The sequence below is a fragment of the Zonotrichia albicollis genome, chromosome 6, assembly GCF_047830755.1.
Source record: "Zonotrichia albicollis isolate bZonAlb1 chromosome 6, bZonAlb1.hap1, whole genome shotgun sequence".
NCBI classification, from domain to species: Eukaryota; Metazoa; Chordata; class Aves; order Passeriformes; family Passerellidae; genus Zonotrichia; species Zonotrichia albicollis.
In genome coordinates this window covers 49,075,636-49,091,261 of record NC_133824.1, presented here as the reverse complement: position 1 = coordinate 49,091,261, position 15,626 = coordinate 49,075,636, and the positions used below count along the sequence as shown (strand labels likewise).

Sequence of the window (15,626 nt, the reverse complement as noted above, 5' to 3'; positions counted from 1 at the left end):
ACAAATTGGTAAGATAAGGAATTTTATTAATAGACTTTCCTCCATCCACAGTTGTAATACGAGGGAAAGAAATGGAGCAGGAAAAAACCAAGGTAAAACAATAACTAAGGCCCACTTTCTCTATGGTCTTAATCAACAAGTATTTGATTGCATGATGTATTGTTATTATATAACAATATATTATTATAACAATAACAATATTATATATATTATACAGGTATGACAGTATTATTATTCCCATTACAATTCTATCCTGTGCTTAACAACACTCTTGGCCTGAGAAGATCTATTTCTTCCATTCTGTCAACACCTCATCCTCCTTTTGGATGTTGATTGGGAAAAAAATTCCTCAACATCAACCCATCCCTCCTGGATTATAATCCACCAGTCCCTGGGGGACCAGGGTGATGGAGCATCCTCCTCAGTGATGTGGCAGGTGCTACATCCTGGCTTGGCATCTGTAACGTTGGGGCAGTAAACTAAAAGGCCCCAGGAAAGGCAGTAAGATATTCAGTAAATCCCACAGGATTGGGATGTGTTTGGAAGGCACATCATCCAAGAGAGGGAGACCAGCAATGTTTTGGCTGAGGTGTGCCTGCGGATATGCAGCTGAATGGAAAGTTAAACACTTTTAAACAGCAATCTGACCCCCACCACCTTTCTAACTTAGATTTGTCTGCTGCTCAGGCAGGAATGCCTCACTCTCCATGGGCCAGGAGACAGGAATTCTCTCCTTTTAACAAATCACCCAGAGGTCCAAAAAAGCCCAAAGCTTCAGGCACAAATCAAGAGTGATTATGATCACCCTTCACACAGAATCATTGCAGAATGGTTTGGGTTAGAAGGGACCTTAAACCTCAGTTCATTCCACCCCTTGACATGGTTTATTGTACTCCACTAAACCAGGCTGCTCCAAGCCTTGTCCAGCCTGGTCTGGAATGCTTTCACTTCCTCTGTCACTCCTGTAGGGATCCTGGGTGTGGATAGGACAGGTTTCTCTCTCTTCTCACTCAGTAATGGCTTCACAACACTCCAAAGTCTGGCACGGAGGAAACCCCTTGCAGATCCCCCTGGAATGTCACCAGTGGCCAAATAACCCAGAGGCTTCCAGAGATGTGGAGGGCAGCATTCCCACAGAACATGGCCCATGGAAAAACTTCCACTTTCCTGTTTCCCTACCTCAATGAGGGCTCTAACTAGATCCTGTTCCTAGAGAGCTGCTGCCTGCACCTCCCCACCCACATCTGTACAAATTGGTCTGGGAGCTCCCTATTACAAACAGGGATTTGAAAATACTGAACCTACACAATTCCTTAGAGCTTCCACATTTCCCTAATTCTCACATTCCTTGATTTCACACTGTCCCAACTTTCTTACTACACTCACAGTGAGAGCCACCCCAAAAAGCCTATGTTAGATAAGAAGCTTCCTTCCTATATACTCAATAAATGAAGGATCAGCAGATGGAAAGGAATCTGTTCCCAGTCCCAAAGCTGCACCCAGCTTGGTGGGACACAACCTCCTCCATCCAGCTTCTCCCCAGCACTCAGCACCAGAGAAGAGGAATGAAAGAAGCACAAGAAAAAATTAACAGCACATATTACAAAAAAACAACAAAAAAAGAAAACCAACCAAATAAAAGGAAAAATCATATTAATTACATTCATCCATGGAATTAAGCAGCACCACCTCCCCAAATCTGGCTTAGCCAGCTCTCCTCAGTGCAGGATCTTCAGGGTGACCACCACAGGAGGCAGCAAGGCTGGGGAATTCCTCTGCAGGGATCCACTGCTGCTTACTTATGTAGATAAGCATCGAGCCAGAGCTCTCCTGAATCTTTCAAAGAGCTGCCAAGACAGAAACAAGGGAATGAACACACGTTCCAACCAGAGTCTCATGGGGAGAAGTCTACAGAGAAGCAAAGGAGATCATGAAGTGATTTGGATCAGAAGGGACCTGTAGAGCTGCCCCTCCCTGTCTGTTCCCTCCCCTTTTTCCTCCACAGCACTGACAGCCCCTGCCTTGGGAGCACGGCGGGTCAATACTCACTGCACGATGTCTGCAAAGGCTGTGAGCAGAGGCTTGCACTGGTACTCAATGCCATGCTTGGCACACAGGGACTTCACCAGAGGTGCCACCTTCCAGTAGTTGTGTCGTGGCATTGTAGGGAAAAGGCTGTGGGAAAAGGAGGTGCTGATTCAATGGCATCCCTCACCAGCACATGGAATCCTGGCCCCGCTGCTGTGCCTAATTCTGGAAGTGCCCCCAGCTCCCCTTGTGCCAAAGCCATGGGTGCTCTGCAATGTCCCTCTCGTGTCCCTTCAGTGCCTGTGCTGGGAATTCTCCCCCCTGTGCCATGCAGCTTAGATCTGAAGTGGTGCTGGTGCTCACTGGTGCTCCAGAAATTTTCATTTTGGAGCTCCTGTTCTGCCCTCCACAAAGAGCACAAAATGGAACCCCCATTATCTTTTGTTCCTGTCTCAGCTGATAGAGGGACCTTGGAGGCTCTTCAGCCCTGGTGTATCTAGCACTCCTTGGAACTATTCCCAAGCCCTGTTTCCACTCACTGGTGCTCGATCTGGAAGTTCAGGTGGCCACTGAACCAGTCATTGAAGAAGGACTGATGAACATTGCAGGTTGCCTGGAGCTGAAAGAAAAAAACAGAAGTCCTGTTTTAAGTATTATTTTAGCAATGCCCTGTCTCAAACACAGGTTTTTCATCCCCACAGGAATTCTGGCTGGACACAACAGCTTCAGGAGTTATATCCAGCCAACACAAGCTGGCCAGGCTCAGATAGATGGATTTTACACACCCAGAACTGTCATATATCTCCATAAACAAGGTCTCACCTGGGTAGAGAACCAGTCCACATTCTTATCATAATCAATGTGCATGGGGATGTGATTCATTTGTGTGACCCAGACAAACCAGTTGCTTTCTATAAACCTGTCAAAAACAAAAAACCATCACAGATCACACACCCATGATGTGACAAGTCAGTACAAAACACTTGTGCACACACCAACTGGTTGTTGCCTGACAAAATAAACACCAGAAACACAAACAGATCAGACCTACACACACCTTCCACCTCCTGCAGCCTGACAAGAAACCACCCCTGTCCCACTGAAAGGATCAGGACAGAGAAGAACAGGGAATGATGAGAAAAATAACCAGGGGGCTGGAGAGAAACTGACACAAAGGACTGATACAAACCAGGCAGAGAAAATGTTGGAATTGTCAGTTGGATGATACCTGACTAGCAGGTGGAGCCCCAGGGTACCCTTCACACCCAGGAAGGGCAAGTAGGTGAGGTAGAATCGGATGTAGAAGGACAGCATCCAGGCCAGGTCCTGTAGTACAGGGGACAGGCAAAACTTCATTAGAAGGAACAATTTCTGACTTCTGAATTTACCATCACTTCCTTTAAAATCTCCCATAACATCTTCTTCTGATCAGTTTTTCCTCCCCAGACTCATCACAAAGTAACCTGACACCAGCCATTCCCTGTGCTCAGGAATTATCCTGGTTCCATGAGCCCAGCAGAGGGCCAACACCAGACAGGACATGCTCTAAAGCACCACATTTTCCTCTGGATCTAAAGAGGAACCAAGCAGTGACAAACCCTAAACTCAGAACACCAGAGAACATTTTTTGTTTCCCAGATGATCTTTCACAAAGAAAAGCTGTGGAAGATCCCCCTTTGGCAAACACCATTCCCAAATCTATACCCACATCCTTTGCTGCACACACACACACCTCCCAGTAAATCTGGCACTGGAATTCATCCCCAAACCCAGGAGAAGCCCCCCTGGCCCCCGTGGAGCTGACTCACCACCCACTGCTTGCGCTGCACGGCGAAGTAGAAGATGTACCACTGGAAATAAAGGGGCACCAGCGCTGGGGGACCAACTGCAGGGACAAACAGAGCCATGAATTATCCCAGCAGGATGGGATGGAATGGGAAAACAAGGGGCAGAGTGACTGCTGGCCATGGAACTGCACAGGGGGAGGTTACTCACTGATGAAGAAGTACTTGTGCTGGTGGTTGTAAGGCATGAATTTCTTCTTTTGCACACCAAGCTGTTAAAATACACAAATTACTCAGGCCATGAAGACACCTGTGCACACACTCAAACTTCCAAGAGATGCTCTATCCAACCACCCCCTGGAAGAGTTTTTACCCTGCAGAAGGGGCTGGGCAGTGCCTTGCACACACACAGTGACCTGCACAGGAAGCTCTGCCCCTACAGAGGGCACAAGCTGCCTAAAAATGCTGAACTAGAAACCCACACAAACAGTTTGCTGACAAAGCAAAGCTTCAGAACTAAAGAACCCCAGGCTATGGTACTATTATGATACTGTTAATGAAGATGGCAGTGTGTGGAACTCCCATCTCCTTGCAATTACTCTGGAAAACAGAGAAGTGAGCATCTAAGCATGAAACTGTGTCCACAAGAATGAGGGTGAACAGATTATCTTCCCTCTGAGGCTGCTCATTTTTCAATGTTTGCTGTACAAACATAACAGCTCAAGCCACTGGCTTCCTTAAGGAATGCCATGATATCCCTGTACATGCTCAAATTAATTCCCAATAGCCCATCCCTTAATTTCAATAGAAATCAGAGCATTTAAAAGTGACACTATGAATTTACATAGCTTTTTTTTTAAAGGACAGCAAATGCTAAAGCCACTCATTTAACTGCAGAGTGTACCAGAAAAAGAGCTGGACTCCAGATGGGAACCACTGTGACACCCACTGCCAGGCTGAGACCACTGAAATAGCTTCTTTGATCAGGAATTGTAAAAGTTCCAGACAGCCCTGGCTTGTCATCTGTTGCTTCCCATCTGATTCCCAGATCACTACAATTAGTCACACTGATCTTGGCAAAAGAGAAAAACTTGTAGTTCTGATCTTCATAAAACTGAAATTCTCTCATCGAGGGAAATAGGAACTTGTAATTGTGGCAAATATTTCATTCTTATCTTCCAACACCACAAAAATAACTTTGAGTGAAGCTTGAAGAATACAAAGGTCTCAGAATTGCTGGAATATTACTGAGGAACATTAGGGACTAGCACCATACAAAATCATACTAATTAGTGTCCAAGCTCTCTCTGCAGTTTCCCAAATTTGAATCCCACTGCTGTCACTTCCCAGCTTCTCTCAGGTCTCACCTCCACAGAGAGGGTTTTCCCCAGAGCAAAAAACAAGGGGTGCATGTTGACATCGGGATCCTTCCGGAAGCAGTTGGGCTTGGCGTGGTGCTGGAAGTGGAGGTGATTCCACCAGCTGGCCGGGGCTCCCTGTGGGAATGGATGAGGAGAAAGTGCCCTACAGAAGGTGGATCTTCTGCCCTCAGGTCTCTCCTTACCCTGCGACTGGTTCTGGCGGCAGAGCGGGGCTCTGGCAGCCCCTGCCCACAGCCAGCGCTCACCTTGAGGTGGCCGATGACGAACTTGTGCACCCAGTGGTTCCACCTGGACTTGCTGAACACTGACAGGTGTCCAAAATCATGCTGCAGCCAGCCAGCCTGGGCCTGGAATGAAGAATGCAACAGTGCTGCTGGGGAAAAAGAGCTGCCAGGAGGGTCTGTGTCTGAAAATGGCTTTCTTCTCCCTCTCCCACGCTCCTCACAGCGTATCCCTGGATAGCAATAGCACTTCCACTGCCAGGGCCCAATCCCAACTCTCCTTTTTCACTACACACCAGTGCACTCCAGGCTCTGCCTAATGACTTTTAGTCCTGGACAGTTGTTTCCATGAGGAAGGGAAAAAAAGTCATGGGAAAAAAACCAGTCACAGAGCTGAGAACCAGCATTTATTCCCTCACAAAACTGCTCTGAAATCGGCAACAAAGTCTCCTTTAAGGAGCAGCTTGCTGCTGCCTCCTCCAAGTACTTGTAATTCCAAGGGGATCACTGGCCACGGGAGGAATAGCTGGGGCTTTGAGAGCTGCTCTGCCCTCTCCTCTAACTCCCTGCAAGTTCCCATGGGAACACAGTGGCTTGGCCCCTGCACGCTGCCTCGGAGTTCTGGCACCGTGGAGCTCAGGAGCGGGGCATGGCTTTCATCGTGTGGGCAAGGCTGGAATAAGGAAGGCTTTGATGGAATATAGGGAGGAAAAAGTGAGGCAAAGCAGCATGTGTAGTTTTGCTTTTTGGTGGAATCCAGAGAGAAGCAGGATTTGAGGAAGTCCATGATGATAAGATCTGTCCCCTCCTTAATGCAACAAGCCCCCAAGTCCCAAATTTGGCTTTTTGGGGCTTATTTTGTGTAGTTGCTCACCTGGACAGTGCCCAGAAGCACAGCAGAGAAGAGGAAAGGCACCAAGGATGCTCCAAAATACCAGATGATGAGCCAGGCTGCAACATCCAGCATCAAGATGTGGCAGAGATAAAGGATGAAAAAGATGTGGTTGGGCTGGAGAAGCCCCATCCTCTCCACGGTGGCACGGAGCTCACGGAAATCCTCCACCAGCTTTTTCTGTGGGGAGACCCAAAAGCATCCACTGGTCAGAAAACACCTCAGGAACATCAACAGGAGCATAGTTTTCCCTCTCAGGGATGAAAAGGGGGAAAGCTGAGGGTCACCTGGAAACAAACCTTTGCTAAAACTACAAATAATAATTTGAAGCTTCAGCCAACAGTGATTCCAGGAGATCCTGTGATCTTATGTACAGGGAGTTCTGCCTGCCAGTCAGAAAAGTTAAACAGCACAATTTCAAGCCCAAACCAAGTTTTTATGACACTCACGTTCTTGCTGGGCTCAAAGCTGGGCTGATCTGGTGCCAGTTCCCCAATCAGGAGAGGGTTCATGTACTTCCTGACCAGTGCCTTGTCAAGATGGAAAGCAATGAAAGGATCCTGAAATGCAGACAGAGGAACAGGAAGAAGAAAAAACAACACTCAGGTGGCAGCAAAACAAATCTATTCCATGATATACTGGACCAGTCAAAAGATTCCTGTTGGGGAAACCAGTTACTTTTATTATTGAAATGTGGTGTCAATTTCCATGGCAACCAGGTGAAAAAAACCACTAGTGGCTGTTATCACTACAGATTCTGTCCCTATATTTAAATTACAAATCCTGTAGGCACACATGACACTTCGGCATCTAATTCCTGATCTCCCATTCACCTCCTTTTTGACATTTCCCTCCTGATGCCCAAATTAGCATATTTTTACAATTTCCCTCAACCTAAGGATGTGGGTTTTTTTTTATTTTCTGGGACAATATTTGCTTGCCGGGCATCACTTTGTAAAATTAATGCACCATGCATTGATTATCACTATAATTTCTAGGCCATCATTGTGTGCTTTTAAAATAAAATGTGATTTTAAAAGATCTCTGGTCAGGAAAGGGGTAAAAAATCAGGCTTGTATTGCCAGCTCTAGGTCAGCTGTAGCATCCTCCCTGCTCAGGGTCACTGAATAAAGGAGGGGAAAAGAGAGGGGAACCAACATTTGCATTTTCTCATTAGAAAAGGGGGGGGAAATGGGGAGGAGTATGTGGGCAGAGCAGGGGAGGATGGTACCACACATTTAGACCAATCCTTTACTTGCAGGCTGTAAAACCTGGAGTGCAATCCCAGCTGGGGTTAGGGGACGGCTGACTGCACCTTCTAGAAATCAGACTTCTTCCCTTACTTCCCATTTTTTCCTCGTTTTGTGGAGTCTCGTTCTTTTGATCCCCAGGGACAAAACCACGGGGAAATAAAACTTGGCAGGGGTTTCTGAGCGGTCAGCAGTTCAGCTGCAGCCGGCGGTGGCACTGATATCATCACCATCACCTAAAGAATGCAGCTGGCTGCAATCCCACCGTGCTGCCCTGCTCACACCATGGGCTCACCCTTTTCTGCTCACAGAAACTGAGAATGTTCGGCTGAGAAAGGCCCCTCAAAACTCGTCTCATTCGTCCCATCCACGGACACCGTGCAGGTTGCTCCAAGCTCCACCCAGCCCGGCCTGGAGCGCTTCCAGGGATGGGGCTCCACCACTTGTCTGGGCAACCTGTGCCAGTGGCAGGGCATGGAAAGCGCACATGTGCACTCTGCCCTCGCAAATGTTGCAAATTCAATTGTTATTTTTGGCTCTAAATGATATTCCTACCATGGGATCTTCACGTGGAGACCTCAAGTTCCAGCCTGGCCGAAACACAGTCCATCAACACCATCCTAGAGGTGGATTCCCACCCCATATCCACCCCTGAGTCCAAACACGCGCATTTGGAAAGATTCATGGAAAAGGAACTGGCAGACAAAGGAAGGAAACACCGCTGGCAAAGCCACCCTACTCCAGCAGCATTTACTCCATCCTGCAACAGCCGCTGGCACTCAGACACGAGTGATTCATTCCTTTTTCGTGACTGAAATACGACTTTCAGTGATATTCTGCTCTAGTGCCATCTCTCGGGTTCGGGAAGTTGAGGAGGGAGAAGGCAAACAACAACTCTGTCACCGCGTGTGCCACACGGGTGGCAGCACCCGATACTGCTCTGCGTGCAAAAATTACCGAGGGGACTGGGTTATTTTTTAATAACTGGCTGCTGTTTTTCGGTTATTCCTCCAGCAGCGCTTCCTCGTAACAACAATCCCAAACAATTCCCGGCGGAGCGTGCGCTGTGCGTCCCCTCGCACACCGCTCCCCGCGTACCGTGTGTGCCACAGCCGAGGGTCCGGCCGTGCGACACGGGCTCCGTGCCTGCTCCCAGCTCCCAGGACCCTGCTCCCAGCTCCCAGCCCCCGGGATCCCGCTCCCAGCCCCAGGGATCCCGCTCCGCGCTCATCCCTGCTCCAGCCCTCCCTGCCGGGCCCGCAGCCGGCCGCTCACCGTGGCGTCCTGCCCGGCGTAGTGGCTGATGACCCGGGAGCCGCCCGGGTGTCTCCGGCAGAAGTGGCTGATGTCGTACACCTTCCTGTCGATCACCAGCCAGCGCTCCTGCGGCGCCGGCCCCCGCCCGTTCCGCTGCCCGATCTCCTCCCAGGTGAAGCGCCGCATCTCCCCCCGCACGGGCTCCGAGCCCTCCATGGCCGGGATCGGCTCACCCGGGCTCGGCTCGGCTCGGCCCGGCCCGGCTCCGCCTCCGCGGAGCCCCCACGCCCAGGCCGGTCCCCCCCGCCCACTGGGCTGCGCCCGCCGTGCGCCCGCCCCCGGGGCCGAGAGGGGCGGCCGGGATGCCGGGGCCCTCGGGGGGTGGCGCAGGGACGGGAGGGAGCACGGGCTGTCGGGGCTGGGATGGCTCCCGGAGCCAAATCGGAGAGCAGCGAGTCGCCCAGCACTGCCCAGGCCATCAGTCACTAAACCACAGGAGCGTTCGGGTTGGAAGGGAGCTCTGGAGATCATTCAGTTCAACCTGACCCTGCCAAGGATGGCAGGGCACTGGGACAGGCTGCTCAGGGACCTCAGGAGGGATGTGGAGTCCCCCTCTCTGGAGTCTCCACACCCACTGGATCATGTGCCACCTGTCCAGAGAACCCTGCCATCCTCAATGTCAAGTTCTTCCTCACGTTGAGGGGAAACTTCTGGAGTTTCAGTTTATAGCCTTTTGCTCCTCGTCCTGAAACATATTTCCAAATGCCACATACACGCAGATTTTAACTCCCCACAGCTGATTCCACCACTGCCTCAACAGTCTGTTCCAGGGCTTGACAGCAATTCTCTTTCATATCCAACTTAAACCTCCCCTGGCACACCTTGAGGCTGTTTCCTCTTGTGCTGTCACTTGTTACCTGAGGAAGAGACTGATCCCCAACTGTCTCCACTGCCCTTCCAGGTGATGCCTAGAGAGGCTACCTGGAGCAGAGGCCAGACAGAGTTAAAGGAATAAAGTAGCTATTTATTAAAAGGCCTCCAAAGGATACACCCTGGGCACAACAAGAGCCTGGCCAGGTCTCTACCCAAGATGCACCTAAAATGAAGGGATCATGAATTTTCACACTTTTATAAGTTTTGGTCTATTTACATATTGGGGTTAATTGTCCAATTACAGCTTCAGGTTATAAAGTCCCATCCTCCCAGTTTGCTTTCCTCAATTCACTGTTTACACTGGGCTCAAAGCTGCAATGGTGTCCTTGGTTCTGGGGCTGTAAAAGGATTGTTTTGTCTAACTAAACTGTGAAGACAACTTGCTAACACTCTATGTGAAGTTCAGAGTTATATACTAATGCAGTGCAGAATCTGGAACATATGAAAGCTAAAACTTAAGGCATCACAGGGAGTTTCCCTTCCTCACACTCAAGTTCCTTCTTTTGAACCACTTTTACAACCTGTTCCTCCTTATTTCTATGCTGATTGTGACATATCTTCCCTACCCTTGATTTTGCTTCCCCTTTCCAGAAGATCCTTCCCTCTCTTCCATCTGTTCTCCCTTCCAGCTGCCTCAGCCTTTCCTGTCCTGAGGCTCCTTTTGGCTGCTCATGCCTGGATATGCAGCCAGAGGGAGGGAAGGTGTTGCCACAGGTAAATCACATCAAAACCCTGCAGATGATTCTTCAGACAGCAGAATAATGCTGGAAGAGTGAATGATGCTAAATCAGACCAATCCCTCTGTGTGGGACCTCATCCATATGAGTTACAAATTAAAATTCCTCTCCCCACACTCAATTCCCTTTCCACAGCAGTAGCAGCAGCCTTCTCCCTGAACTCTGTTATTGATCCCAGATTTCTTTGTTTCCATTCACACCTTCCAATCTGACCTAGTTACAGCAATTTCAGTTGAAGGTAACCATAGAAACAAAGAGCCACCAGGCTGCATCACCTGATGGCTACATCACATCTTGGAATTCTGTGCCTGCAAAACACTGGATGGAATGTTTTTATTTCCATCCCTTCAGCAATTCATATTAATAAACATTAATGGATGTTTAGTATCTTTTAAAATATAATTATATTCAGAACAGTGCAGTAATTATTTCAAATTATCTTTTTCCCCATCATCAATTGCACAACAGGATATTTATCCTAAATTTAATTGATATTTATGATCTTTTATCATGAATACAGGTGACATGCAGAGATCAGTTTTCTTTTTCCTATATTTGTTAAAAGCAAATAAATTCCATCTTCCAACATGAGTTAAACCTTTGAATACTTGCTTTGAGGGATTTTAAAAGGCAAAAAGCACCACTAAACTTGATAAAATCCACTCTTGTTCCATTCATGTGCTTCCTCTGGTTTCAGCAGCTATAAGGGCTGTTAATGCCTTATTAACACAAATTATACCACAGCCCTTGGAATTTTCTTCCAAGCTCCTTCTGACATGAAATCCCTGGCTGTGATTGTTTTCCCTCAGCAGAAGATTCAAGACAAGCCATGGAGGCTCCTGGAATCACCAGCCCTAAGCAGGGAAGGTTTCTGAGCCCTGCCAGTTGCCAGCAGTGCTTGTTTGCCCTGCCCTTGCCCCACTCAGGATCTCAATGGGTGTCTCAGAGACAAGAACGGGACCTTTGTCATGAAAACTGCCAGGGAAAAACCAGCTGCTGTCATAGACTCACCAGCACCCTGCATCCAGCTGGGATTCCTGGCACCAATCCCTGCTGGAACACAATTCACCAGGTAAAATGAGTCCTTCAGTGCCCTGACTCCTTGTTTTACCTTCACTGCTTCCACCTCTGTATCTGCTGTCACCATCATGCTGTGACCCAGCTCCCCAGACTGCCAAAACCACCACCATGAACCAAACCCACTACCATGAACCACCAAAAATCCAAAGGGAGGGAAGAGATGCTCTTTGGTTCACTCCTCTGATCAGCCTGCAAATCTGGTGACTGGGCATCACCAGAATTTGGAGAAAATATATTAAAATTCCTTATTTCACTACCACGACTTGACTGGAACATGCTTTAAAATAACCAAGTGACCTGGGTGGTGAGTGATCACTAAATATTTGAGCATCTGGTGACCAAACCAGTAATCAGAGAAAGAGGGAGATGAGTTGAAAGGATTGCAGTCTCTCTTTTCTCCTTTTAGAAAAAAATGAGTTACAATGATGGATGGTGAGGTCTGAAACCACAGGGGAAAAAAAAATAAAAGGAAAACAACAAATGCCGAAAAACAGTTTAAAAGGGCAGAGCCTAAAAGAAGACTCAGTTCTTGGCTTTGATTCAGGCTAAGAAAAGCTGAAGATTCCAGGCACAGGGGAATTGTGGTGGCATGATTTACAAACTTCTGTCATCAGTGCAATTAAAACAGCCACGCTGATGAAGCAAATGCAGCAGGAAACCACTAATTTAGTCACTGTGTTACTACCAGGGAAGAGCTTGACAGCTCCCTGTAACACCATTCCTACACCAGGCTTGGGATCCACTGCAAGCATCTACGTAACAGCAGCAGAAGAGGGAGAACTGGAAATATTGCCTTTATTCTTGTTGTACTATTGGGAATAAGCTGGAATACTGGAATAGGTTGGCCTAAATGAGTTAGTGGTGTACCCAGAACTCTTTGTTAGGGTTGCAAACACTTCATACCCACAATAAAGTCTTGATTTTCCATACAAACAGTGTAACTTCATGGAATATTTGCTCAGTGCTCTGCTCTAATAACTCATCTGACTGATAAATGTAAAAGTGACTGTTTACATGCAAAAAAGACTGAGATTGTGAGGAAGGAGAAGCACCCAGGAATTACTCTGTGTAAAGGAGGAGATAAAAATAAGCTTATTTTTTGTCCTTCAGAAGTCATAAATTCAGATTAGCAACTGAGGGAGTGAGGTGGTGATTGTTTAGAGTTCGACACTTTTGAAAACAAAACCTGAGTAAGGAAAAAAAGGAAAGGATCCCATGATAACATGGGAATACCAGCAGGACTTTCACTAGAAATCATTACAAAACAGCATCAGAACAGAGCATTTATCTGCTTATTCCTGCCCTGCTGAAATTCCAGTGTCTGCTGCTGTCTGAGTGTGATTCCCTCCCTGCTCCCCTGGCAGTTTGTGCCCTGACCCTGATAAACCCACGGGCAGCCCGAGATCCACTGCAGAATGTGGAATCCCTGCCAGCCATGGATCCCACACAATGGGGATTTCTGTTCCTTTGTTGGTTGTTTCCCTCTCAAAGTTCCTCAGCTCTCAGCCACTCTCCCAGGATTAGAGAAAAAGCAGAATATGTCAGAGTAAAAAAATATCAAGGAAATCTTTGGTAGCTGTTTGTTTTAAATGCATGGACTGCTACAGCATTCCCACCTAATCATTGGGTTCCCTCACCTCAGGCTCCAGCTCCCCCTTCCTTGCCCAGCTGTTTCCCACTGTGTTAGAATTTATTATTCAATTTATTATTTATTTTTATGTTCAGAGCTCCTCAGCCTTTCCCTCTTGTGAAAGACAGAGAAAACCTGGGGTCCCTTCTCTCCTCACATGTTTTTTTTTTTGGCAGAAAGGAAAAATGTATCAAAAAGACTATTAAAAGTATCAAAAAGTTTAAAGGTGCAGCTAAGCCTGATTTTCACTGTGTTTTCCTCCCCAAACCCTCAGTTCCTGCCTTCTACCCCTTCAGAAAGCTGCTTTGTGTCTTTCCCCTGTTCACTGCTCTTTCCTGCTGCCTCCTTTTCCCACCAAGCCAAGATGCCTTGGAGCCATCTGGCCTTACCAAGTGGTAGGTCTCATACTATAAACTGGTGGAAAAGGAGGATTTTCCCTGCATCCATGAGGATTGCAGCACAGCTACAGGGCATTTCCATGTGCTGGTGCCAGTCTGCGTGCTGCTGTCAAAGTCTAGTCCTTTCTGAAAACCAAATTAAAATAAACTTATCAGACCTTGGCAAAAATAAACATATCAGACCTTGCCTCCCACATAAAACTCCACAATAGGATGAGACAACAAACACAGAAAATGTTGTGGTTTTGCTACATTATTAAAGCGCTTTCCTCAGGGAACAGGAATTTTTTTAACATTAAACCAATGCATGAGACAGTGTAAAGATACCTGAGCTACCAATTTTCCCTGTTTTTTTCACCATCCCAGTCTACTCCAGTAATAAATCCCTCACTGACTCATTAGCTGAAGAGCAGACATGCCACTTCTGCAAAAACTCTCCCACTTTTACATCCCCCCTTCCCAAACTTTGCTCCCTTTCACAATCCTCACCTTTTCTGCCCACATCTCGTGACTCTTTGGTTAAACTCAGGGCTTTTATGTCCCTCACACAAGCTCTTTGTGCTGCTAAAGCTACACCGGGCAGCGACCGCAGCCTTTCACCCACTTGGCCATAGAGCAGAGCCTGTTCTCCTCTCTGTGCTGGGGCTGGTTTGAGTCCCAGGAGCCAAAGAAAACTCGGAACAAGCCCTGCCTGAAGCCTGACAGCCTGGCTGGCTGTGCTGCAGGAGGCTGAGAGCAGCAGGGATTATTTCAGAAGCATCTTTCAATGGCTTGTCATTAAGTTATGGTGCAATTTTCCATGGGAAATATCCAGGTGGGGAGTTCTGGGAGCTGATTTTGATTCTTTGTCCATCTACAGGTAAATTCCAAAATGGAGCAACCTCCTTTTCAGCTTATTTCATAGAATCAACACAGAATCCAGGAATGGTTTGGGAGGGACCTTAAGGCTCATCCTATTCCAACCCCCTGCCAGGTTGGATGGGGCTTGAAGCACTTTCCACTGTCCCAGGTTGCTCCAAACCCCTCCAACCTGGCCTTGGAGACTTTCAGGGATAGGGCAGACACAGTTTCTCTGGGAAATCTGTGCCAGGGCCTCAGCACCCTCGCAGGGAAGGATTTCTTCCTGAGTTGTACATATGCAGGCCCATCTACAGGATTAAAATCCCCAAATTCAAAGAACTCAGTGAACTTTTCCCTCACCACAAGCAACAAGTTTCAGGTCCACCTTAATGTGGTGTCTGGCTGTAATTTAGTCTGATCCTTGTCACAGGGCTATTTTGAACCAAACTAAATAAAACTTGCATGTCTTAGCAAAACATTCCTGTCATTTCTGACTTTCCTCACCCCACACCACAGGCAAAGATTGTCTAACAGGCTGAAGCCATCCTGCAGTATTAACACCAGGCAGAAACAGAGGAAAGCTCTGGCATGCCTTGGCTCAAAGCTAAAGAGGAGAGATTTGGATAGGAAGAAATCCTTCCCTGTGGGGGTGGTGAGGCCCTGGCACAGATTTCCCAGAGAAGCTGTGGCTGCCCCATCCCTGGAAGTGTTCCAGGCCAGGTTGGATGGAGCTTGGAGAAACCTGGGATAGTGGAAGATTTCCCTGTCCAAGGGATTGGAACTGGATGAGCTTTAAGGTCCTTTACCACTCAGATCCTTCTGTGATTCTATGGTTAACCCTGTGGGTTCCTTCCCCTGCTCTGCCACTACAGAAAGGATTAATGATCCTCCCACTTATTCATGCAAAATAGTGACTGGAAAATATTCCTATCACCAGGAAAGCGGGCCACCTGCCTGGCCCTGGAAAGTGGCCACAGGTCCTGTCAGAGGTAAGCAAAGCCTCAGGGAAAGAGGTCTGTGTTGTTTTTTTCCTTGCCACACCACACCTTGCATAACCTAACGCAGGAATTGTGTACAGTAACGTGCCCCACGGCAAGGAAAAGATGGCAAAGATGCCATTATCCCACCTGTCAATAAAAGCATGGCCTGGGGCAGCAGAGCTCAACCAGCTCTGCCTGTGCCACAGCAAAGCTG

At 47.7% G+C, this 15,626-nt stretch overlaps 1 protein-coding gene across 1 annotated transcript; it reads right to left on the bottom strand.

Moving 5' to 3' along the window:
* Positions 1-5: 5 nt before the first annotated feature.
* LOC102069595 (acyl-CoA (8-3)-desaturase) lies at positions 6-9,129 on the bottom strand. Its single transcript, XM_074543700.1, has 12 exons — positions 8,833-9,129; positions 6,757-6,867; positions 6,290-6,487; positions 5,440-5,541; positions 5,180-5,308; positions 4,024-4,084; positions 3,837-3,913; positions 3,257-3,354; positions 2,851-2,947; positions 2,568-2,647; positions 2,050-2,175; positions 6-1,847 (listed from the first exon to the last, which is right to left on the bottom strand). The coding sequence occupies exons 1-12, from the start codon at positions 9,028-9,030 to the stop codon at positions 1,796-1,798; spliced, it is 1,329 nt and encodes a 442-aa protein (XP_074399801.1). The 5' UTR covers positions 9,031-9,129; the 3' UTR covers positions 6-1,795.
* Positions 9,130-15,626: the final 6,497 nt, after the last annotated feature.

Coding starts and splice junctions, on each gene's coding strand:
- LOC102069595 (XM_074543700.1), bottom strand. CDS start 9,030: ATGGAGGGCTCGGAGCCCGTGCGGGGGGAGATGCGGCGCTTCACCTGG. Junction 6,868..8,832: donor ACGCCGGGCAGGACGCCACG/GTGAGCGGCCGG, acceptor TCTGCATTTCAG/GATCCTTTCATTGCTTTCCA. Junction 4,085..5,179: donor GGAAAACCCTCTCTGTGGAG/GTGAGACCTGAG, acceptor GTATTTTAACAG/CTTGGTGTGCAAAAGAAGAA.